This window comes from Nipponia nippon, unplaced genomic scaffold (assembly GCF_047370975.1).
Source record: "Nipponia nippon isolate SJK-2023a ecotype South Korea unplaced genomic scaffold, ASM4737097v1 scaffold_5, whole genome shotgun sequence".
Taxonomy (NCBI): domain Eukaryota; kingdom Metazoa; phylum Chordata; class Aves; order Pelecaniformes; family Threskiornithidae; genus Nipponia; species Nipponia nippon.
In genome coordinates this window covers 66,472,614-66,498,244 of record NW_028262369.1, presented here as the reverse complement: position 1 = coordinate 66,498,244, position 25,631 = coordinate 66,472,614, and the positions used below count along the sequence as shown (strand labels likewise).

At 43.2% G+C, this 25,631-nt stretch overlaps 1 protein-coding gene across 1 annotated transcript; it reads left to right on the top strand.

The window, feature by feature from the left end:
- Positions 1-4,453: 4,453 nt before the first annotated feature.
- Positions 4,454-14,784, top strand: CAVIN2 (caveolae associated protein 2). Its single transcript, XM_009467076.2, has 2 exons — positions 4,454-4,867; positions 12,167-14,784. Exons 1-2 carry the CDS (start codon positions 4,475-4,477, stop codon positions 12,959-12,961), a joined length of 1,188 nt encoding a protein of 395 aa, XP_009465351.2. The 5' UTR covers positions 4,454-4,474; the 3' UTR covers positions 12,962-14,784.
- The last annotated feature ends 10,847 nt before the right edge of the window (positions 14,785-25,631 follow it).

The window sequence follows — 25,631 nt, the reverse complement described above, 5'->3', positions numbered from 1 at the left end:
CCTCCTACATGCAAAACACCACATCGCATCTGAGATACCAATACCTTCTCAAAGTGTAAGTACTAGTAACTGTTGCTAAAGGAGAGGCCGTTCATAATCCACTGCATCTATCACCAAGGTTGGGTTGTACAAGTCCAAACTGGTTGCTCAGTGCCAAAGGCAATGCAGGAAAGCAGTCACTGTTTCTCTAACCTGTTACGTTTCTTCTCTAATGCTTTTACAGCACAACACAAACTGGGTGCTGCTGGTGAAACTGGCTCGTAACAGACATACAATTTTATTTTAAAAAACATCAAAAGGCAATGTAAAGGATTGATGGACTAATTTCTCTGCACTGTGCCACGGGAAGGGGCAGCCTGTGACCAAAGGGGGTAAATGCCTTCTGCTGGCACAAATCCCATCAGCATTTTTAGCCTCCCTGCCCAATAACACAAAACTCCCTCAATCACCATGCATGTTTAACAAACCGGCCAGTCTGGCCTCCATTTCCTCAGAAGCTTTTGGCCAGTTTCAAGCAACCCTGGCTGAAAGGCAGAGGCTCCAATGCTATGACAAATGTCATCGTGACAGAAAGAGCAGACCGACGGGAGGGAAATGTTACTGTGACCCAGGACCAGCCCTCAAGAGAAACCCTCCAGTAAGAGGCAACCAAGTCTCATGTCTTCAGCCGCTCGCTGGCTGCAGACGCTGCTGGTCCCTGCGCAGTAGATGCAGCATCACTTCTCCCCATCCTGTGTGTATTCTCTCTTCTCCCCTAGACCCCCAGGAGCCAATATCAGCCCCCTCGAGGCACCCGCCCTCCCTTGCTGGGCTCTCCTCCCACAGCTCTTCTCATTAACCAGCTCTTCGCCTACCTGCATTCGCACCGTTAGACGGCCTCACGCCATACCTTTAAAGCCAGTGGGAGCTTGGACACGAAATTCAATAAGCTGAGGATGACCTGTGTGGTCCTTGCCGTTCTTTCTTCCCCTATTAAGTCCCCTCTCCATCCCTTCCTGTCATATTGGTTTGCCTATTACTCCATGCCTAATAAATTATCAGTAATGCTCCAGCATCAAACATTTATTATCCTGAGCATCATGTGACTAATGAGTGAGTTAACCTCCAATTTCTGTCCGTATAATTCACGCACATTGATTTTACATGAAAAGAACTCTTGACTTACATTGGATGACCCTGATAAATTTAATCTCTTTAATGCTTCTTCTTTCTAAATAAATGTAAAATGTTTTCCTCTAGAAAGTTTCTCACCGGTAAAACCTGCATTGCAACTTCGCAAGAAAACCCCTCCGCTATCCTGCAGAATTAATCAATAAAACAAAAAAAAAAAAAAACCCAAACCTGCGTAAAAAGTCTCTGGTTCCTCCAAGCGCTGGCAGCTCAGCCAGCCTGACAGCATTGTTACAAACGGGACAGGTAATCGGAGCTGACAGCTGGTGTCACAACCCGCAGCTGGAATTTAGCGGAATGGCTGGAAGAGGTACCAGTTTGGGGCTATCTTATTCCTGGGCTCATCACCCCGTCTTTCCCCACAGCACCACCTCAGGGCGGGTGACCCGAGTGGCACGGCTGGGCAGGGAGCGCAGGGGCAACGCGGCACCTCCCGAGCCATGGAGACCCCAAGGAATTCCCGGCAGTGGGTGCTGACGGCCCTTGCAGCTACATCAACGCTGCTGCCCCTGGCTTTGCTTTACTGGGGCAGAGGACTAACCAGGAAACCATACTTTGGATTTTGTGCCAGCTACTATGGGGTGTTGCAGCTTTTCCCTAGGATGCACACAGGGCTGGGAGTATTAAACACTCAAAAACTTGCAGAACCTTTGCAGAAGGCTCACAACAGGAGTCAGGAGAGTGTCTATTTAATAGATTGCAAAGACAGCATGCCTATCTTCTCCAGCATGCATATGTGCCACGTACAGTAGAAGGCTGATGCAGAAAGGCTCGGGAGACAGGCTCCAAAATGCAAACCAGAGACAGGCTGGAAAGCCAGCTTGTCCAGCAGCCGGGACCACAGCCAGGCCAGGGCTTTGCCACAGCTCATCAAAACTGAACTAAAAATTAATTTTTTGGGGAAAAAAAAAGTAACTGCCACAGGAAAGATACCTAGCTGGGCATGGACAGAGTTGGGCTGCTCTTTCCATGGGGAAAGAGGGACAGGAAGAAGGACTGGAGCTGAGATGCAGACAGGGAGAGCTGGGCTTGCTGCTCCTCTGGCTTTGCAAGGGAGAGGGCCGCCAGGAGAGCCACGAGTGGTACTGCTGGCGGCAGCAGCCTCTCTCCATCCCTCCCCTCTGCCACCACAGCCGAGGCCCAGCTTCCCACCTCTCTGCTGCAGACAGGGCCGGCAGCAGCATGCGCCGCCTCTGCTATAAACTGCAACCGGTTTAAACTCCTGCCCTTCTCCCACCCACCCACCGACAGCATGTTAGACCCCGCCAGAGCAATGTGAGCTGCTTCTCTCTGCAAAAATGCCTCCTCCCTGGCCCAGGCTCCGAGGTCCCAGCTGAGAAAAAGGGAGAGAGCAAGCAAGCGAGCTGGGCAGAATCCTGTTCCGAGAGGGGCAGGCACCCGCAGCCCTTTGGAAAAACGAATGTCTTAGGAAGGGCGTATCAGGTAGTGCTGCCAGGGAGAGCAAGCGGAAACAGAAGGGGGTTGTTTAGGTTGCTCCCTTTAAAATATGTCCACTCCCCTCTGAGCCTGCATATTTTACAGTCTCGGCATACTTTCCTTGTTGACAACTCTGGCAGACTCAGTGATTTTTTTCCTAACTGAACTCACTCACCAAATGCATTTTTGAAGCTCCCACAACTTGAGAAATGGAAGTTGCAGCCTGAAAAAAAGCAAGGACCAAAAAATCAGATACTAATGCAGAACATTCAGGAGCTTGAACATGTGGTGATTGAAATGGCTAACTCATTTTCATTATCTTTAAGTCATTAATTTTTATTCCTTTTCATGGTAAAATGATTAATCTATTTTGTTTTCTACATACAAAAATAAAAGGGTGAGGACCACAGCCATTTGGACTCCAAATAGATGTTTTTAATCTACAGGGTGCAGGAAAATCATGGAGGAATTATATATACCCAAGTGTTAGAAAATATTATATTTCAGCTGCCCGAGTATTAGAATTCTATATACCCAAGTATTAGAAACATCTGCGTTGCAGCAAGAAGTCCTGTTACCAGGCAAATGTCAAGAACAGAAGATAAAAAGAAATTGACTGTGCTCGAGAACGTCAGCCTACGGATGAGCAGCCCAAATCCGTGAAACTTTGTAATATTTTCCCTGACGGTAACAGCTTTGGATCAGACCTGGGAACAGTTATGTATTATTCTAAATAAACAGCTTGGTATTTCTTCATGCCAAGTAGCTCCTTTTGGTGCTTCGCAAAAGCTTGAAAACACTGTCCCTCTGCCACCACACCTCTAGTGATAGTTTATCGCTATTCCCCCAAAACAGCCGTTCTAACCCTACGATGCTTTACCAAAGAAACACTGGAGAATCCAGTCAGGGCAACCAGAGTGCCCCAGCTAATCTCCACATTGCAGGCAGTGAATCAAATCTCCTGGCACTCCTTCCACCAAGCAAGTACCCCATGCAACACCGGACTGTTTGGGGTTTTTTTAAATAATAGAAATAAGAAGACTAGACTAGAATGGAATGGAAAAATCATCATCTAAATTATTATTAAAAACCATAATAATAATAATAATAATAATAATAATAATAATAATAATAATAATAATAATAATTTAAATTATTATTAAAAAAACAGTCTGGTGTTGCATGGAGTGTTTGCTTGGTGGAAGGAGTGCCAGATTTGATTCACCATGTGTGAATACATTATGTTAATTATTATGACAATTATTATACATAATTATCATTATATTGATACTATATAATAATTATACTAATATTATGTTATTATATATTGCTCTAGCATAATAATATTAATATATGATTATGATAATGGTTGTTATATTGATTATAGTAATAATTTAATTTTTAAAAAATTTTTTATTATTAAACTCCTTCAGATTCAACGACAGGCTTTAACTCCAGTCTACACCCGCAAACTCTCCCGGACCATCACCACCCCCCCCCCTTCCCCCCGCTTTTCCCAACCCCTTCTCCAGCAGCCGCTGTTTTTCCCCCCCTCCCATCCCCGACCGCATTTCGCGGTATCTCCTGCCATCTACTGATGCCTGCGAGGAGGCGACTGCTGCATTTCGCTAAGTGTAGGGCGAGAAGACACCCTTTGCTTTTATAAAAAGGGGAGGGGGGGGGGATAGGGGAGGGGGGGAGGCACCGGGGGCCCGGCCCCGGCCCCGGCCCGCCCCGGGCGGCCTCTGGCCGCCCCGGGGCGGGCCGGGGCCGGGGCCGGGCTCTGCCCGAAACCTCCCCGGGGGAGGAGGAAGGCGCAGCCCTTAAGAGCGGCTCCGGCACCCACCGTCCCCATCCCGGCGCAGCGATGGGGGAGGCGGCGGGAGGCAGCGCGGTGCCCCCGCTACCGCCGTCGGAGGCGGTCGGGGGGCAAGTGAACGCCCTGACCGTCCTGGCCTTGTTGGAGAAACTGGTATCGATGTTGGAAGCGGTGGAAGGGCAACAGCGGCAGATGGAGCAGAGGCAGCGGGGTTTGGAAGGGGCGGTGCGGGGTATTCAGGGAGACCTGGGGAAATTGTGCCGCAGCCACGGGGCGACGGGGGAAGCGGTGGAGAAGCTGCTGGAGAAGTCGCGGAAGGTGTGCGCCCACACCCGCGCCGTGCGGGAGCGGCTGGAGAGGCAATGCGACCAGGTGCGACGCCTGGAGCAGCATCATGCACAGCTGCTCCGGCGAGACCGCTTCAAGGTGCTCATCTTCCAGGTGAGAGGCCCTGCGGCCACCCTTTGCACCCCGGCCACCGTGCCCTGCGTCCCCCCGCACCTTCCTCCCGGACCCGGGGGAAGAGCCCGCTTCTGCTAACTCCTAGAAAAACTGGGGGAAGAGCTGACTTACTACTAACTCTTAGCAAAGTTGGAAAAGTCTTTCTGCTAACTTAGCAAGGCTGGAAGGAAAACCTTCTTTCAACCTCGGCAAACTTGGGGAAAGAGCAGTCGTCTTCGCTAACTCCTAGCAAACCTGGGGAAAGAGCTGTCTTTTTTGCTAACTCTTGGCAAACTTGGGGAAAACACCCTTTATTTTTTCACTAACTCTTAGCAAACATGGGGAAAGAGCCCTTATTTTGCTAACTTTTAGCAAACCGTGGGGAAGGAGCCCTCTTTTACTCCTGGCAAACTTGGTGAAAGAGCTGTCTTTTACTAACTCTTAGCAAACCTGAGGAAAGAGACCTTGTTTTGCTAACTCTCAGCAAACGGGGAAAAAGCCACCTTTTATTCTCAGCAAACTTGGGGAAAGAGCCATCTTTTACTAACTCTTAGCATACGTGGGGAAAGAGTTGTTTTGTTGTGGGTTTGTTTTTGTTTGGTTGGGTTTTTTTTTTAGCAAACTTGAAAAAAAGGGCCCATTTTGCTAACTTGCGGCGGTGCCCCTAAAAACCGCCCTTGCATCTGCCCTCAGAAGCAGGAGAGGGGCAGTGCTGCAGCTCCCTGTAGCGCTCAGCCTCCCACCCCGCTTTGCTCCTCAGGCTGTTCTGGCCCATTCAGGGATGAGTTAAAAATTCAGCTTAAAAACTCCGCTTCCTGGGAGTCCATCCAGTGACAGCAGCAGTTTGCATATTTTCCCCTTTTTAAGCAATGGTCTGGACAGAACACAGTGTGAGCTTTAACTAAACACAGGACGTGACTTTTGCATCTTTAAAAAAAAAAAAAAGACCTCCACAACACACCGGAGGAAGGAAGGAGAGCAAGCACGGGTCGGGCACATCACCAGCTCCTCAGGCTAAACTTGTCAGCTGCATGTTACATCTGTCAGTAGCTAACTCTACTCCTTGGGTTGCTGGGTTTTTTTCTGTTTAAACAAACCCAAAACAACAGAGCAGAACTCGATTTTAAAAGCTGGCAGGCCTGGTTAGCATGCAGGCGCTTCCCCCAGAAAGGAAGCCCCCACCTCCCTGTTTATTGTTCTCCCAAATTACCGTCCAGGCTTGTCAAGCCAGAAGAGGAGGAGCTGCAGCATGTACTGAGCATGGTGCTTTCCACCCTTGAAGGAATGTGGAAATTATTCCAGGGAGTGGGTAAATTAAAAGACACATGTTCTCTGGACTTCTCCAAGTAATTTAAGATCCGTTCCTGTAAGTCAAAACATTGCCATCTCCCAGGCCATGTTAGCTAACGCTTGGCTCCCGCCTCCAGGTTCAGACCTAGACCTTGAACGTTTCCCATGGGGAGGGTGCACCAGCTTGGCCTGTGGGAAGGTAATTTTGTGGCATTTCTGCTACCTGCAAGCATGAGAATTAAGGCCTTGCTATTGCAACTACAGTATCTTCCTCCAGAGAACCCAAATTTTAGCATTTTAAGATGACATAGTGATTAAGATGACATAGTACTGGTAAAACTCGCCAAGAAGGGTTTGAAGGGTAAAGCAGTGTCCTGACAGGGGAGAGCTGGCTTAGCTTGTTTCCCGACACTAAATATTATTGCAAAGCTAAGGCCTATTTAAACCTCCAAGCCTTTCCGTAATACTGAAGTGCACAAACCCAAACCAAACACCACAGGTCTGTGTCCCAGAACAACAGCTAAAGAAAACCCACTGCTTCTCCACAGCCCGTCACTGGGGTGGTACCTTTGGACAGGAGGTCTAGTCTTTGTTGCCTTTAGAAGGATTTAGTTGACTGTGTTCCCATCAACAGGAATCAATGACTGGGAAATATGTTGCCATGGTGGGGGGGAGGTGAACTTAACTGATCCCAAGCCGCTGCAGATCAGGAACATAAGCCTTAGAAAAGAAATACTGCAGTTAAATTCAGTAAAAAAAAAAAATTCAGCTGTCAGCTGGGAATTGCTTCTGGCACTGGCCTGTTGCTAAAAGGCAGCGTGGCTGTCTGGAAAACCAGGGCTGCCGGCAGGGCTTCCCAGGGCGTGGGAGGGTGGCTGGGGCAGGCAGCACCCAGGGCCTTCTCCAGCAACGGCCTGGGAGGAGCTGGGATTTTCCACTGGGGAAGCGGCCGCACCCAAAGGGATAGCGGGTGCTCATGATGCTGTGCCTGTATGCCCGCTGCCAGCCCGGGCAGGCACCTTACCTGCATGCCCTCCTCCTCGAAACCTCCCGGCAGGGTCTCCTTGCAAGGTGGAGGTGGGGTGACCTGGCAGTCAGCGGGGCCACTACCTTGCTAGGACAATTGTACAGAGGGAAAAGAGCAGAAGGCTGGCTGGGTTTTTGTACCGCCCCGAACAGGAATCCATGGAAAAACAATTGCAGGAAGGAGAAGTCGCAGCAATGAAGCCATATTGACGCCAGATTTCTGTAAAAACAAAAGGGAAACCTGGATATATGAGACTTCTCTTCACTTGGGGGATTCTTCTTTTCCACTGAAAAAAACCAATCCCAAACTTCACACAGCGTGTTTCTCATTAGGACCCGCTTTTCCAGCTTAGGAAGACAGCTCCGTATGAAAATAAAAATACACATTTGTCATTCAGTTCTGCATTCACTGTATAGCTCAAACTCCCTGATACTTGGTGGGAGCACTGAGCATAGCCAAATCACATGACTGAGCTCCAGCTCTGTATTTTATGAAACCATGCTGCCACTCGCCAGCATCAGCTTTCCCTCAGCGTACACACTGAGAATGAACTGCGTTTAGAAAAGTTCAGCTATTTACATATTTTCCATTAAAATGCTCTTAGTTTTCTCTCCCTAGACTGTCTGCATTGTTCCTAGTTTGCATATATTTCTTTAATTGGTGATGTATTTTAATGGAGCTCCATTCCAAGCATTTGAGGATGCAAAAGTTATTACAAATGCCACAAGTGACACAGCAATTTAGCAAAACACTGAAGTGACTGTTTTAAAAATCCTTGTTAAGCTTTGGCATTGTTCCCCTCTATTTTGTTCTTGCCACATGACCAGCTTTTTGGTTCTGGTTTGGTGGGAGTTTTGTTTGCTATTTTAGCTGCAGAAGCAAAATGCAAGATAAAAAAGGCTCATGTTTAATTTTGCAATTAAATGTCATGTTTACTGGTAAATAGGACAGATAAAATAAGTCAAAGTTATAGCTTGGGGTCAAGCACACTGATATTCAAGCCCCTTTCAGATGCTGCTCTTGTTAAATGCTTCATCCTGAAATGAAGCAAGAGGAAGGCAGAGGAAATCAGCCATTTCGTTTTATCTTGTTTGGGTCACTGTAATAATCTTTCGCAAAAGCAACTTCAAACTCAAAAATGAACAAGTGAGGGAAACAGAAAAATTACAAACTGATAATGCTATTATCTAACTACTAAATTTCCCACTGGAGCCTTGCAGGGAAAATACTCTTATATTGATTAATGACAAAAATATCTCACATGGCTCTTAGGACTGGACCCAGCTGTGCTGTGGGAGGTCAGGGGGATGGTCCAGCCAAACTCACAACCCGCTCCCAAAACTCCCCAGCCTGCACAGGACGTGCAAATGGGCAGCCGGAAGTTTCCTCCTCCTTGCCCGTGGTCCCAGCCTGGTCCCTGCCCTCCTCCCTCCCCATGGTGACATCCAGGTCTGAAGAGCATTTATTTGTCTGAAGGAAAGTAGGTGGAGCTGTAGATGTTTTTAGAAGGATTTGTCATCGTTTGGCCTATTTTGTGTAGCAAAACAAGTTTTAGACTAGTAACCATTTAGGCCTATAACAGCATCTAAAAAGTACAGAGGAGCCTGGACTGCTGTAAGCATGGAAAATGCCATCTCCCCTTCTTGAAGGCCATGGCCTCTTACCACAAATCTAACAAAAATCCAAACCAAAGCACACTGATTTCCCTTATGTGGCATCAGAGATTCAGCACTCCTGAGTAAATTAACTACCTGTGCACTCAGGCTGTCCGGTTTTGTAGTATGCCATTATGGATCTTGTCTTTCTTTCTGGTAAAAGAGAGGGTTGAGATTATGACCTATAGAAAGTTCCCGAGAACGGCTGATCAAAGCCACAGGGAAGGCACTGATTTTAACTTTGCAAGTATTACTAGTATTAGCAAGAGTTGTTTTACACAGAGAACTTGCACAAGTCTATTCGGCTCCTACACGGAAAAATAAAATTCAGAGGAGCTAGCTACCTACAGCCAAGCTCATCTGAGAAAATGCAAGTGCTGTTTTTGAACTCAGATATGGAAAATAAAAAGATGTATTGCTTTCTCAGAATTTTAGATTAGATCAAGATGAAAAGATCAAAGTTCTACTTTTTTTGGCATGGAAAATAGTTATGCACTTTGTAACAGTTGGCATTTTTCAGTGTATTGTTCTAGTCTTCCTAAACAAAACACTAGACTGCTTGAAAAATGTATCAAAACAAAATATAGGTGTCATATAAACTTGTTAGACCAAAAAGTTACCAATAGCCCACTTACAACATGTTATCAGTAAGTGTATTTGAAACAGAAACATCTGTTCCACCACAGAGCATTCCTACTATACTACCTTTTGTAGTTCCAAAGCGTTTTACTTAATTTATTTTCATTTGCATTTTAATAGTTCCTGTGATCCTAAGGTCTTTTAAAAACGTGAGATAGGAAAGCATGTCATTCCCATTTTTACAAGCAGAGTAATAGATGCCCAGAGCCTGATGTTTTCCAGGGCCATGCAGGAAGCTTAGACAAAGAGGTGATTTCTTGAATGCCAGTACTGTCTGATAGCCAAAGACCACCTAGGATCTGCTTTTAATTGAATCATTAGCTCACTATTATGTAGTATATTTTTGTTTGCTTTTTTTTTTCCTTTATAAATATGGGTAGTTTGACAATCTCCCTTCTACTCAGTCACAAATTTGATAAAAATTGAAATAAAATCTATGTCCATATTCTTTTAGAGACTGCATGCACTACTTCAGTCTAACGTGAATACTGTAGACACAGAGCTAAACTGACCTTGAGATGAGTCACACAGGCCCATCTCTGGCTCAGACTGCCCTGTGATCAATCTCATACGACACCACTTTCCTAGACTAAATACTTTAAAAGTTACAACCCGTCTTTACTCATTAAAATCAGAGTTTTCTATGCCATTCAGGCACTTACACCTGCATGTTGAGATGCTTAAAACTGTATGCGATTACCTAGGTTTGGAAAGAATGCACAAGACACGTTAATTATGCTTTATACTGAGTTCTCATGCTCTGGGGAATAATTTAACACTGCACCCACTCATGTAATCCACATTTCATTAACTGCAGTGGAGAGAAAATATAAATATTTGTACTGCAGTTACAGCTGTTTTCACTTAAAGCTGGTGCAGGTTTTCTTTGTTTTGTTATCTTGGTCACTGTTGCCGATAGTTGCAACAACATTATAGGTGTTGGGAGAAGAACAGTGGCTTTATTAGATGTTCCACTGCAGGCAAAGGGCTTGGAAAGCTTCATCTGTGTCAGTGTATCCAACTGAAGCCGCTAGTCCAGGAAGGTGTGCGGAAACCGTAGAAGCAAAGCACATACAAACTGTCAAACAGCCATCAATTTTTTCATACTTTTCATTTTTATATCCCCAAGGGATATTCATCAACACACTTTAATCACAGTATATATGATTATATACTGTGTATGTGTGGTATAAAATGATTCTCCCTGTCCACATGCATATTCTTGAGCTCCAGAAGCGCTACAAGGTAGTTGGGAGAATTTTGTTTTTAAAAACAACCATGTACAAAGTACTGTGGTATATTCATAAAGACATCCTTATACAGTCTTGACAGCAAATTTAACTCGAGACACTATTCTCTCCAGTGATCACAACTGTATGCTCAGTCCTGAAATAATGAGCATGAACTTCAAAGTGTATGTGGCCTTTTTTCCCCTTAACTGTACACTCAGGCCCACTAGGGACAGATCTGAGACTATTACAACCATTTCACTCAGCACTTACTACTTTTTGTATCTAAAGAAAGATAAGTACAGGGGGGAATTAAAAAAAATCCTTCCAATCCATAACACTAGGTGATATTGCATGCACTCTGTCTGAAGGTGATAAAAAAGGTAATAAATAGAGAACATGCAGATCTAAGGCGTAACAATTCTGGAAAGAAAAGGGAGCGTGCAAGGAGCCTCGTTTTCTTTGCATTGGCAGATGCCTGCAAAACCTACCGCAGAACAGAGCGTTCATTGTGCTGCTTCTGAACTGCTGGGTGTTGCAGAGCTGCTGTGCTCAGTCGTCTCAGAGGTTTCGTTACGAGTTGCAGCTTCTGCCTTTGTTCAGCCTGTTTTGTTTTCAGATACCTTCTTTCTTTCCATGCCCTTTCTTGGTTTTGTTCCTAAAAAGTGATCATTTTCCTCTTAGCTAGAAGTGACTACTAGTGTTTTCTATGTGGTACAATGTCTGTTTATTTTTGTATGCCATAAATGGTTTTTTTATTATTTTTCAAGGAGTTGCCCTGGTAAATATTTTTAATATTTACCAATTTACCAACAAAATTTACTTTTTTTTTTTTTTGTGCTGTAAATAGGTGGGAAATAACACATACTCTAAACATCATAGACTGCATGGCTGCTCAGTACCCACAATCTAGTTTTAACAGCTACATACATTTCTCTGAAATACAGTGGGAGCACTAACTGCGTTTGTCATCTAAGGTACCTCTCGGATGCACCCAACATCTCTGCAGAGATAATCCCAATCTTTGGCTAGAGAAACTGAAAGCTCTGGGGTTACATGACTTCTGTAGGTCTACGCAGGAGTCTCTAGTACGACCTCCTTAGCCACCATACCATCCCTTCTCCCCAGGGATAGGTGTACAACTTTACAGCTAAGCTCTTTAATAAGAGTATCTGATTTAAATGACAAAGAACGGGATTTCCATTCTGTATACATTCCAAGTCACTCTGAAAGAGAAATCTTCCAGCTGACAGCTCATTAGTCTTAAACTGTATCAGATAATGGTTCAGTGGGCTTTGAGTGGCTTGTTACTGGTTAAATATACTGAAACAACAAGAAATGTTCAGCATCCTTCATCTCATCATGGGGGGGAAAAAAAAGTAATTGTTCAGGGTTGTGCTTTGTTTATTAAATTTGTGTCCTGTGAACTATGAAACTCAAATATTGTCAATTCTTTCAGGAGGAAAATGAGATCCCTGCCAGTGTTTTTGCAAAAGAGCCTATTCCCAGCATTACCGAAGGAAAAGAGGAGCCTGTGGATGAGAACAAAACACTGGAAGAAACCTTGCACACAGTGGAGCTGTGTTCAGATGATGAAATGTTTCATGAGGAAGATGATGTGGATGACAGTGCAGAGGAGAAAACAGAAGAATCGAGAGCTGAGAAAATTAAAAGATCCAGCCTCAAGAAGGTAGACAGCCTCAAGAAAGCATTTTCCCGCCAAAACATCGAGAAGAAGATGAACAAGATCAGCACAAAGATTGTCTCACCTGAACGGAGAGAAAAGATCAAGAAATCACTTACTGTACATCATCAGAAATCCTCCTCTTCAAAGAGTTCGGCTTTCAAAGTATCTCCCCTCACATTCAACGTGAAGAAAGCCCGTGAAGAAGAAAGCCCTGCTGAAGCTGAGGACAGACCAACAGAAACTACAAGCAACGACCAAGCGGAGAATGAGGATGAAGTGTCATTTGCCGACATGCACTCGGATATGACACCTACCACCTCGCTGACCGAGGAGGGCAAAGCAGTAGCCGATTCTCTAGAGAAGGAAGCCAGAATGAAAGGGAACGCCATGATGAACAACAACATCGAGCTGTCCATTGTTGAAGATGATGAAGAGTATGGGACACCTCTAGAAGTTTCTAGCCAGAAACTGTATGATGAAAGAAACAAACCAGTCGGCGGGGAAACAGAACAATCTGACGAAGAAACGACCCAAGCAGCTGTCCTGCAGATAGACCAAACAGCGTAATCTACCTGAGCCTTCCTTCGCCTTCCAGATATGCACAGTTTTACTTAGGCGAGTAACTGGTTTCTGCTACACAGGCGGTAGTAGCAATTCAGTTTCTTCCATCCTTTTCTCTGCAGTGGTAATTTATTGCATTGTGTTGGAATGCAGAGTGAACAAGGTCAATGACACAGGCTGCAATACGCTCTGTTTTAGGCCGAGTTACTGGTGTTCATTAAGTTAGAGATGCTGTCAGCTGGCGTAAGAGACTAGCAGGAAAAGAGTATGTCTAGTAGAAGCAAGCTGGTCAGCTGGCTTTCTTATACTTAGGTCAGAGGAATTCGTGGAGAGTAGTCAAAACCCAAACATTTCTGGTCTGTTTTCTTCTCTTTCAGTATTTCACAGCACTGTGAGTAGTTTTGTATGTAAATGTAGAAATACCAATGAGAACATTCGATTTCGGTTTCCGTGCTATGCTCCATGAATACTAACAGCCTCGGTAACTGTGCATACATGTAGTTTGTTTGGGGCTTTGCCCCACGACGCTGTAAGCCTAGAAGAGCAGAGTACTTAAAAGGGCAAAGCTGAAAAGTTGGTTCCATCAGTTTCAACAGGGGAAAAGATTTTTGCCAGAAGCCTCTCGCTATTCACTTAGAAGAAATGACTGTGTTTAGGGTGGAAATGAAAAGATGTGTTTCAGTCTACCAGAGTTATGGAAATACATTAGTGACAACCATGACTGTGTGATCAGCTACTGTACCTTTAAGGGATCAGAAATGGAAAAATAAAAAAAAAATAGAAGGAATTTGATAGAAACATGGAGATAGTCTGAAGAAAGTATGAAATGCTATGAAATGTAAAAAAAGCAAAAATAAAACCCCACAATATTAAATCTGTACTCCCAGCTTAAAGAATATATACTCAGATAACACTAATTAATTAATTCTTAGTCTTTATAGCAATATACTATCAAACTTGCACCTGCACAACTTTGTATCTCAGAGTATTTTGAAAATAGCATAATTTATCTTTTTACAAATTATTTCATATATAGAACTATATCTACACAGAAGAGTTAGATAATTACAGGGATGTAAGGACAATTTTTTCAAAAAGGTGAAATACTCTCTTAGGCATGTCTAAAGGGAACAATGTGTCATGGATTGAACTTCATGGCAGGGATGAGTTTACGTAAGGATGAGTCTGCAAAGCCACAGGATTTGATTCTCTGCTAATAACTTTCATCAAAGCCACCTACCTGCTCTCAAAATTACAAGTCTGTAATTTTTCAAAATTCATTGAAAATGAGAGGTTACAGGGTAGTTTGTTCACCATGAATGTTCATTCCTGTCACTTAACAAAGGTAAGGGGGAGGGGAGGAAAGGGAAGCACAATACCCACAACAGTTACCTTACATCCTTGTTTGTTTATGCAGTGGGTTATTTTTATTTTATATATATATATATATAAAATTCTACTGATACTTAACATTGCACTAAAAGGTTGCTTCCTTCAACTTGTATTTAGAATCACAAATTACAGGGGAAATAAAAACTACAGCAAAAATACCGTTATGAAATTATTAACAGATGTTACTCCACAGGGGTAATATCTGTAACCAGTAAATCACACTGGAAGTTAGTCAATAAGAGCTTAGTGTAGGTGAGTACTATTAAGAGTCAAGCTCTTAAGTGTATGGTATCATATAGGAGATACTGTTTGTAAGAAAAATCATGGCATAACCCGTGCAGCTATATTTTTATTTTGTATTAACTACAATGGATTTCAATCATTTTTACTTGTAACTAACTACAAATATGGCAAATAAAAGCATAACATAAAACACAGTCATGTCAGTCTTTGGGAGAAGCAGTCTGAGAAGCTGGCAAAGATGAAATTTAAAGGTCAAGCATTTATTAGTTCAGTTCATATCCCTGTTGCGCCTATACCATTTTCTTTCTCATCCTCTGCTGTTATTTAGCAACGCAAACACCTTTGCTTTCCAGACACTCGTCAGCTCTCTAGCCCATCTGAATGTAGTCAGGCACTTCCCAAAATCTGCTAGCTCCATCTGCATTTTTTATGGGACTGGATCATACTTCTAATACTTTAAATAGTCCTGAAAGCATATTTATATTGAAGTGTATATTCTGTTTATGCACACAGATAAATTCATGTCTTCCGGAGTGCCACATAGTCTTTAGGAGGCTTAATTTTACTGACAGACCAAAGAATGCACGTTTAACCTTTATGTAACAGCTGTCAACTTCCCGCAGCCACCAAGCGCTAACCAGGAACCCCAGCATCATGTTTACATTTCGCTTTCAGATATGCCTGGTTTGTTTGTCCTGCTAAGCTTTAATTCAAACAATACCCCTGGCCATGCTTTATCCAGTTTTAGAGATGCTGAAGCGAATCCCATGTGCAGTGTTTTAAGAGCATTACAATGCCATCCAGTAAAACCATTGGAAATGCAGATACTGAGCATCTGTGAGAATTAATTCAAATACTCACTTCAGGACACACTAAACACACAGCCATTGGTTGCAGGACTAGAATTAAACATTTTTTCCGTCACAGTCACACATTTACAAGGACAAGCGGGCCCGTAATCCTAACAAACATAAGAAAGCATGCTTTGCAAGAGAGAAAAATGTTTACGCAACTCACAAATGTCTGCTTTTGTGCTATCTTACAAACCAGAGGACGAAGCAAGCTCAGGATCCCAAGATGTCCCCCAAGTTGTTTCCTCCCCTCTCCTTCCATTCTCGAGTCCTGACTAAAAACATGAGTCTGCAAAACTTAGTGTTTCAGGGAGGAGACAGACTGCAGCACCAGCAGCACTGTATTCTTTCAAGTATCTGAAGTATGTGCCTGGCTCTTGTCAGGCTGGCAGATGTCAAGCATATGCACGGGTATTCCATGCTTGTGCTGGCAGGTTTGTCTACATAATTACTGTTTGAAAAAAACTGGTTGTTTACCCTTCTTAACACAATAACACAGGTACAGCGCCTGCCTGTGAGCTCCACTCGTACCATTATTCCTTGGAAGACCCAACCTGTTAGCTGCTGCGCGGATTCAGAGTTCGACCTCTACTGAAATCGGCGGGAGCTTTGCACTTTTGCCTCTTTCTAGAGGGTGTGATAAAGTCCTTATGGTATAAATATTTAAACTAACAGCACTCAGCGGCTGCTGATACTTCCATTTTCAATGCCAGAAAACCAGCTGACATTTCTGTCCCCTTTTAGGGGAAAGGGCAAAGAGCATCCTGTTGACCCCCACGTGCTAATCCATGAGCCGGCTCCTCTGTGAAAAGGCACAGAAACAGGCTTTCTGGACCATTTCGCTGTCAAATAAGAGAGTGCACTCAAAGCCCTCGTACGGGCCTGACTGAAGCATGTTTAATGATTAAAGAGACAGAAGAAAGGGAAGAAGAAGAAAATGATCAGAAGGCAAAATATACCTGTATGACCTTCACACTGATGCAATGAAAACCAATTGTTGTTATAGACTGTAAGGCCAAACAGTTACGTGACTGATGACTGATAGTCACACACTTAAAAGAGGTAACCTCAGAAGAATTAGTGAAGTAATGCTAATTTGTTAGAGGGCAAACTGTTCACCCTGGGACCAGTCCAACCCTGAAAGTCAGTGAAAAGCCTTCAGCTGACTCAAAGCCATACAAGGTTTTTGGGCCACATGTACAACTCCTGTGACCATCAGTAAGACCTGTGTGCATAGATGCAGGACATGAGGTCTGTGTATCTCCCCAGTCCAATCTGCTTAGCTCATCAACAGAATAAAAAGTTTTACTGCCATCAGCACGGCAGATGCGACAGTGTGGCAGAAAGGAAGGCTATAGCCTGCTTCGCAGGGTGCACTGTGAGCAAAATTTCAAGCTAAGTTCTGACTGCAAGGTCTTTGCTGTCAGTAACGGCATGCAACGGAGCAAGTGTAGCTCCAGCTCCTGAAAACAAAAAGTCAAGTATGCAGGTAGAAAAGGTTTACTGTGACCCACTAAGACACACACGCTCACTCTGGGTGTCAAGAAGAAGGTGTCAGGTAGTTTTCCTGCATGCAAAGAAAAAGATTCACCACGCGAGCAAAGCAAGCACACAGCTGTTTGGCCCCAGTCCTGGTTAGGGTTTTGCCTAGGCAACTAAACAACTGGCAGGAAACAACTGCCAGAGCAGCCCGAAGGGTGCTGACTCAGCACCTAAGTATCCACCACTCTCTGACTCACTGCCCTCACTTTCCCCAATAAATGGAAAATGGCTGATAGCCACTTTCCACCACTTTAAACTGCCTGTTGCTACGGTTTTGTTTCAGGATCTGCAGTTGAACCAGCATCAACCCCAGGCTGAGTCTAACTGCATGCATAAAGAAATTTTAATCAGCATACTTGCAGCTGTCGGTGGTGGCTGATCTTTCCTGCCCTCCTTTTGATCAAAATGCCTTTTTTCCCTTCCTCTCACTCCGCCAAGTCGTTTGCAGGAGTCTGAAGTGCACACTAATTCAAATAAGGAACTCTAACTGCATGTTGAGAACTGATAATCAATGTCATCTTTAATTTTTCTTACATGGTTATCCCCTTTAATGGAGTGTGCTGCAGTAACTGAGAATAAATCTGCTTTGGGTTAAGCTAGAGATTGTTATTTATTTTTCTTTCAGATCAGAGATTAATATTGCTGTATGACCACTGGCACTAACCTCTTTTTCCATAGCAACACTAAAGAGAACATAAACTATGAGTCATAATTTCTCTCTGGAGGACTTTTTTGTAATTATGATCATTCCACAGTTCCTAAAATATATTAGCTGATATATAGCTCTGGTATAACAGCTTTGATTTTCCTTCGTTTGAACACACAGGCAGAAAGAAGAGACTTCCACTATTTTCTCTTTCTCAGGCTGAGCTAAACACTACACAAAGTACCATACATTCGTTATTCATTATAACCGTGTGGCTCCTAAACACTCCATGGCAATGTTTTCCTTATAAAGGTGGAACAGGTTTCCTTGCTTTCAATAACCTTAAATGATACTGACCTTCAAAAAAAGAAAACTTGCATCCTTCCCAACATGGTTAGTAAATTGGGCTCTGACAGCTGGAACTGATCCAAACTAGAAACTGTATTATACTGGGTGGCGGCAAGGTTGCAAACTAGCATTGCTCCTCGGCCAGTCAATAGCTTTAAACTCTCCAGCATTTCCTCTCCCAGAGAACACAGCTGCAATATACAGCCCAAATTCAGTAACGATCGTGATTCTCTTTACTCCCCTTCAGTGAAAACCTGGCCTTGGAACAACTTACCCATACAGCTCCTTGGAATATCTCAACAGATGATCACACTAGATCACTGCAAGAGATTGTAAGCCTTTTTTTTGTGTGGCTGTCTCCTACATTTCCCTTACAACATACTCTGCTGCGTGCTGGTGCAAAGCGCTCTGAAAACCCATAGTGTGTCTGTTGCAGGAGCAGAACTAAGAAAAATGATTAGCAAAACCAAGGACACCCATATTCAGTCAACAGTCATAATCCAAAATGGAGAGACAGAACAAACTTGCATCTCTCACTGCTCTGCAATGTGATCCCCAAGAGCTAAAGCAAACTCAGATTGCACCAACTCAAAGGATATGTGCTTCGTTCTTGCCTTGCCAGTATGAAGCAGCATGCACAGGCTCAGGCTTGTGCAGGCACACAGCTAAAGACCAGAACACCAACTAACATAGTATCAATCACTCTACAGACTTGTGTACTCCTCACTAAAGGTTTGGAGAAAAAACCCAAACCTTCAAATTCCTGAACACAGGTCATCGTAATGCCCTATGCCATTAACTGCAGCGAGGAGAGTCTGGCTCTGTCTTCTTTACTCCCTCCCATCAGGCTTAAACTGTGTACAAGTCCGGGTGATGTGAACTGTGCTGGATACCGAAAACGTGCAAGACAGTGCTAGGAACAAATAGCACACAGGGGATGTCTACACTGCACACCATGCACATACCTCATTTAGATCAAGTACCAGGCACAGCCTAACTACAGAAACACAATGCTCCATTCAAGCAAATTTATCTTATTTCTCAGCTACTTAGCTCCTGATGTCCTACGCTATTCATTTAAAGCGAGCTTCAGCATCTTTTCAGTACACTGCCAACTACAGTTATATATGCCCTTATATTACTTGTTCCTTCTGACATGCCTGTAGGCAAATGAGCCCCGTGAGGGTGACAACATGAGCTGCATTAACCAGACGCCTGGTCCCTGAATCATTACAACTCAACACAGCGCTGTGAGAGACATGGAAAAAGGGACAGTGAGAACGTCTGACTAGCAGTAAACAAATTATGAACACGCAGAAGTTGTCTGCATTTGCAGAGTCAATTGTCACTTCCACACTATCACAGGGAAAGCAATACACACTGTGACTTCTTTTAAATAGCCTTCGTTTTCCTACAAGGTTTAACACTTTACTGTTGACGATTGCTGGAGATTCAAAGTCAGTGAACAGGTTATGACTGAAAACATTAAGAGGTGATAATGTCATGTAAGACCTGTGTAAATAGGTCCTACATAAATTTGAAAAGAAGGGGGTTTCTGTTTGCATGTCCAGGCGTAAGCTCTTTAGAAGAATGGCTGCATCCTCTGCATGCCACTGCATATCTCTTCAAATAAAAGACAAGCCTGCAGTACATGGAAGTATGCAGTTCTGGTTTATGTTTAACAGCATGGAGATCTCAATTAAAACAAGATCATGTTATGTAGAAGCTCTAAAACACTATGGATGACATATATATGTAAGATACATGACATCCAGTTTCAAATAAGGTGAAAACCTGGAGATGTTTTTATGGATTTTGGAATTGTTTTAAATTCTTTCACTAAAAAGGAAATAGACTGACAGGATCCTATAAATCCAATCCTAAAAAACAATCCATCAGATTGGTTTTTTAATTAGTTCCCATTACTTCTTAATGATACAATAGCTGACATCCAGCTCGGAGTGGAGGGAGGAATTAAGACAGGGAGAGGTGTGGGGGAAAAGAAAACAAATAGGAAAATGTGGGTAAGAAATGGAATGGTGGGATGTGCACGAGAGAGGGACCGTGTGAGGGAAGGAGTTGGTGAGAAGGGTGGGGAATGGAGAGGAAGGAACTGAAAGGCTACTGGGAAAGAAACACCGGCAGAGCGCCCAGAACGGAGGCAAAGACCTCAAAGCAAAGGATGGGATAGAACTAAGAGGCACCAACAAAACAGGGAAAATAAAGAAAAACTAAAGTCAATAAGGTCTAGGGTTCCAAAGGATGGAAATGAGAGTAAGGAATCAGAAAAGACTGTGGGATAGCTGCCATGTAAGAGACGGCAACAGTGAGCAAAAAGCACAATATTTTGTCATCTCCCTACCTGCCAATCTGTTATGCAGAGGCAGTGCCCAGGATTTAGGTCTAGAAGTGATTTTTATTGTGCAATGTTGTCAATGCTTTTTGTTTTGCTTGAATGATTTTCTTTTGCTTGGATTTCTTTGTTTCTTTTGAGGGAGTGAAGTTAGTCAGGAATAGGCAAAAGCAACACCTTATTCACACACATCAAACCAGCTCAGCCTGAGCCTGCAGAAGCCCACGCTGGAAATGGCCCCTTCCCCGGTCTGCAGCGCTTATGAGGAAAATAATTCTGGGCTGAATCCTGCTCGTCAGCGTATGCTTACACAACACCACACATTTGCCATACCTACTTGTTTCCAAAAAGGCTTGGGGGGAGGGGGCTTGGGGGGGAAGAGGATAGACACTGCTAAGAGTAGAACGGGGTCTCCTGTTGTCCAGACATTTAGCTAATCCCCCACTGAGCAACAGACCACCTGTGGACAAGGGGCAGGCAGGATCTGCTAGAAGTGCTGAGGAATGCACCTCCAACAGCTGGATTTCACTGCCAGATCACTGAATCCTAATGGTTTGCTGGAATGCAGCCAGCGGCATTTCTTCGCTATTGCAAACAGGTTTTGGGGAAAGCAAACCCAGCTCTCCTCCTCCACCGGGCCTCACCCCTTTGCTTTGCCAAGAAGGCTGCTATATTAAGATAGGAGGCAGCCATGCTGGCTGGGCCACTTCTCCTTCGTGCTTGGCCTCCCGTGGGAGTTGCTCCATTCTCACATATCTGCCGAGAAACAGCTTGTTCTTTCTGGCTTTCCTCAGTTTCTTTTTTTAGTAGTGCCTTTCTGCCACTTTGCACAGCAGAGGCCAGGTTCTGCTCTGACACTGGCACGAACCTGCTCAAGTCCCATTCTTACCACGCTCCCCTCAGATCAGGAGCAGCTTTCTCCTGCTCCAGTCCTAACATCTCCTAGGTTGTTTCCTGGCATACTCTTGTGCTTTTCCAGAAGCTCTCCAGTTCATTATATAACTCTCTCATAAAATGAAAGGCTCTGCTATGAATTCCTGATAATGTCTCACAGGATGCAGGTTAATGGATACAGGGTTTTTCATATCTGCCATACTTGGATTGTTTTCTATGCAGAAGAGGGAAACATAGGGACAAAATGATGAAGAGCTTTGGAGCCAATGCAAGGAAAACCTGGATTAGGACTCTCCAAAAGGGATATGTCTCCTCGCCTGCTTGTCTGCTGCTGTCAAATTTCAGTGCTTGAAAAGGTTTCCTTCTACAGAAGAGAGGAAGGAGGATACCTATTCAGAGCTGAAAATGACAGTGGAAACTCAGGAGTTTTATTGCTTTTTTGCCACACAACTCTACAGTGACATATATGTATCTCATACATGTAGACACATGCACATATACACACGTGAGACATATATATCTCTATATGCACACTTGTATATCCATCCTTACCATTTAGTACAAGAATTAATGTACTAAACCCCAAAACAAATATTTGGGATCCAAGTCCCATTAATTTTGAAGACATCTGCTCACCTATAACTCATTCTATAAACTAATAAAGACAAAGTTCCTCAAAAGTTTTCCTCCTGACATTTCTTATAGTGCCTACGCTATCATGGTATTCAGCATCCATCCTGAAAAACTAAACAAATTCAGGCAGTCCCCTTTCACATGGTGTGGCAGTAGTCAGAATCTATGCCAGCAGCGGGAGACTAACAAAATCCAAATGAGAGAGAAATTAGGGACAAGAGAACTTGAATTGGTGGTTCTTGATCACATACAAAAGTTACTCAAGCTGCAGCTCTAATAGGAGTAATTTCATATTACAGAGAGTGTTTCACTTTATAAGGATTTCACAAAATCACTTTGCAAGTCTCTCACACACGGTTTTGCGCAATATTTTTCAGGCAGAGGCAACGTTCACACTGAGACAGATGCAAGCTCGCTCTGCCCATGCTTTAAGCCAACTGGAAGACATGTTAAATGTCAGACGTAGCCCCAAGCTAATATGCCACGTCTCTTATTAGCTCAAACGGGGCACTGCACTAACTGCATCCATATGACGCCTGGTCAGCTCAAAACGCAGACAGGGTGAGATCATCTCTGCCTGTACAATACTGTTAGGCAACGCAGCCAGAGAGTTTTGCCTGCATGAACAATGCAGTTGCAGGGGGTATTATTACGCTGTTGCTCCATTAATGCCTAACCTACGCCAAGCAATAGAACAAAATAGATTTTCAGACTATAATTTAAAAAAAAAAAAAAAAACAAAAAAAACCACATCTGGTAAATGTTTTACCTGTAGTAAGTTCTGAAGTTGGAGAAAAAATTGTCTACTCAGAACTCATCTGATTTGCTTGTTATAGCAGAAAGTGTGGCAAAAATTCCTCTTTGATGCCATAGTACTGGAGCAATCTGAAAGAGAATTTTGGCTCTATAAATCTTAATCGTCACACTACAATACAGCCCTTGGTGTCTGCTCTCATTTTCTTTGTACAAGGCTCCAATATGAGAGTAAAGAAGGGATCAGCTAAACTCTGCTGTGGACTCAGCAGCAAGGCACGTGCCTGCCCCTCCATGATATGGGGGCCCATCCACTGGGGCCCTGGGCAAAGCTGACAGTCAGATTTGTTGCCAGCAGCAGTTCTCCTGCCATGGCTCTGTCGTCCAGATGACCACAGGGACTTGAGGTGGAAGAAGTGGCAAGATGCTTTTCTGACACTCCTGAGATCCATTAAATTCAAGCAGCTTACACAGAATAATTACTTTGTGTAGGTAAGGACAAGGCTTTAGCCTACTTCCATATCCCCACTGTGATGGGGACATTTTATTCTTTAAGATTATATATTATTCAGTGAGTTCTTCCATCTTTCTCCAAATATTATTTTCACTCAGCAATGCAGCAGGCCAAATACTGCAAAAAAGCATTAGCTGAAAACATTGTCAGGAAATAGGGTTTCCTCTTCTCCACCTAATGAATTCCAGCAAGTTCCAGCTACATTGCTTCCTCCCAGCATTTAACTTGACAAAGCATGCGGTGAGCCTGGCCAGAACCTGAAGATGTCAAGTGTTCACGATTATCAGCATTAACAGTTGTTATTGTTCTTATATCAATAGTTAAAGCTTGCCCTTAGTGAGAAATGGCTCTATTTTCCTGACTACTAGAAATTTCTTTTGTACAATAATCCTCTTTACATAGCATCATGATATTTTCAAATTTTCATGTTCAGCTTTGAATGCTACATGAATACTGCCCGGTGAGGAAAAGCCTGCCACATTTAATATATATTACAGTTTCATTCTTAACTGGATTTAGTACAGTGATCATTTGTTGTTGTTCCTTTCCCAAGTTGCATTGCTGTGGCTGCTGCCTTCTAAGTTTTTTACTTGTTTTCCATCCATATTTCACTACCATTACCACCATGATTTGCATTATCAGATTGTTTTTCACCAGGCTTCTACTAACCCATGTTAAACTTTGCAGCCACCTAACTATACTTTTTTTTGTGGTGGTGGTGATGGGGGAGGTGGGGTCCTGACATCCATCAGCAGTGGCATCCTGGAATCGTTTGTTGCACCATCCATTTATTTACATTTATCCCGACCATATAGTAAGAGTCCTCATGTTGCTGCTTGCCTTCAAATCTGACTGAGTTTATACATAAGGTTCGCAAAAGTGCCGTCTTCAGAAGTACAATCCTCAATGGTTAAACTGAGCGAGAGGTTAAGTTAATTCGAAGCTTAATTCTACTCTTTTATACATGGATGCAGTTTTGGAACGAATGCACTGAAGCCAATGAAGCTGCGTAAGCTCTGTCTATGCTGTGTAGCAGAGAAGATGATCATGGACCAGACTCCCTTGCACAGCTAGGCTGGGATTGCAGAATTCTTGTTTGTAGGAAAACAGAAGCCCTATTTGAGCTTCTTCAAAAGACAGTCTCTTTACTACCTTCAGGACTAAAAGCCTGACCTGAGAGCCAATTGATGGATTCAAATCAACTCCAGCATGCTTTGCATTTGATTAAAACCAAGATCCCCCTCTTTGCTATAACTTCCCCAAATACTTTCACTACGTAAACTAGCTTTTAAGAGAACTTTCTCTGAACACAGATTGAATACACATCTGCGTGGTATTTCTTTGGTTTCAAGGTAAAGTACCTAGATACTGTTCTGAGGAGTATGATACACAATGTCTTAATTCTCATTCAAACAGTTGCTGTTTATCTTCATGGAGGACTAACTCAAATATTAGCTTTCGGATTTGATAAGGGACACATTAAACAAACGCTGATGCCTTTATCATAAAAAAAGCTGGCTCTCAGCCAGATAAGTGGAACACTGCCTACAAGTTAAGTATTACTATATTCAGGCTTTGCTTGCAGTGGTATTTTCTTCTACGGCCTGCATTTTTTTCAGTAGTGCATAAGCATATCTAATAGAGTAGCTTACAGGGAGATTTCAATCACCCTTTAGCACGTGACAAATGAGACATTTCTTACGCTAGCTGAGCCGCACACAGTACTCATCTCCCTCCCGAGAACTCCAGTAAGAACTTCGGGTCTGAGACACCACTTTGTTACTCCATTATCATGCAGTGATAAAAGAAACAACACTTTAATTGTTTTCTATCCGCAAGATAATTAACTACTCCTCTCTCTAAAATAGAGAGGCAGCACAAGAAGGAACATGAATACTCATTTCCTTTTCCAGTCAACAATTAAAACACTTGTCAAAAAATGTGACAATCGGTAAAATCAATGTAAAATTTGGTAATAGCTTGACACTTTCAATATTGCAAAAACTCTCACCTAATACTCTCAACTAATCAGCCTTACTAAAGCTGAATGGTTCCTTGAAATTAATGGTGCTTCCTGTGGACTATGCTGCTTCTCGGCATGAATTACACAAGCAAAAAATCCCACTGCTTTACAAAGAGATTTTGAAGTAGATCTAAAGTAAGTCCCAAGGAGCTGATTCAAAAAAAAAAAAACCAAACCAAAACAAAACAAAGCAACTAACAAATAAAATTGAAAAAGAGGGGTAAGAAAAGGTCACATTTAACAGAAAACAATGAAAGTTTCCACAGGCATTTACCAGCTTCCTTATCCTGCACCATGCAAATGTTTAAATGCACTCTTACTAGATCTTCCAACAGACAGTGAATATTTCGTCCCTTGAAGATGACTTCCACACCTTCTCAAACTTGTGTTTTACCTCAATATTTTCTGAAACCGCAGACATAGGGTAAAAATACCAAAATTTGCAACTGAAATGTGCCACGTGAATACAGTAATGCTTTTGGAG

Coding starts and splice junctions, on each gene's coding strand:
- CAVIN2 (XM_009467076.2), top strand. CDS start 4,475: ATGGGGGAGGCGGCGGGAGGCAGCGCGGTGCCCCCGCTACCGCCGTCG. Junction 4,868..12,166: donor TCAAGGTGCTCATCTTCCAG/GTGAGAGGCCCT, acceptor CAATTCTTTCAG/GAGGAAAATGAGATCCCTGC.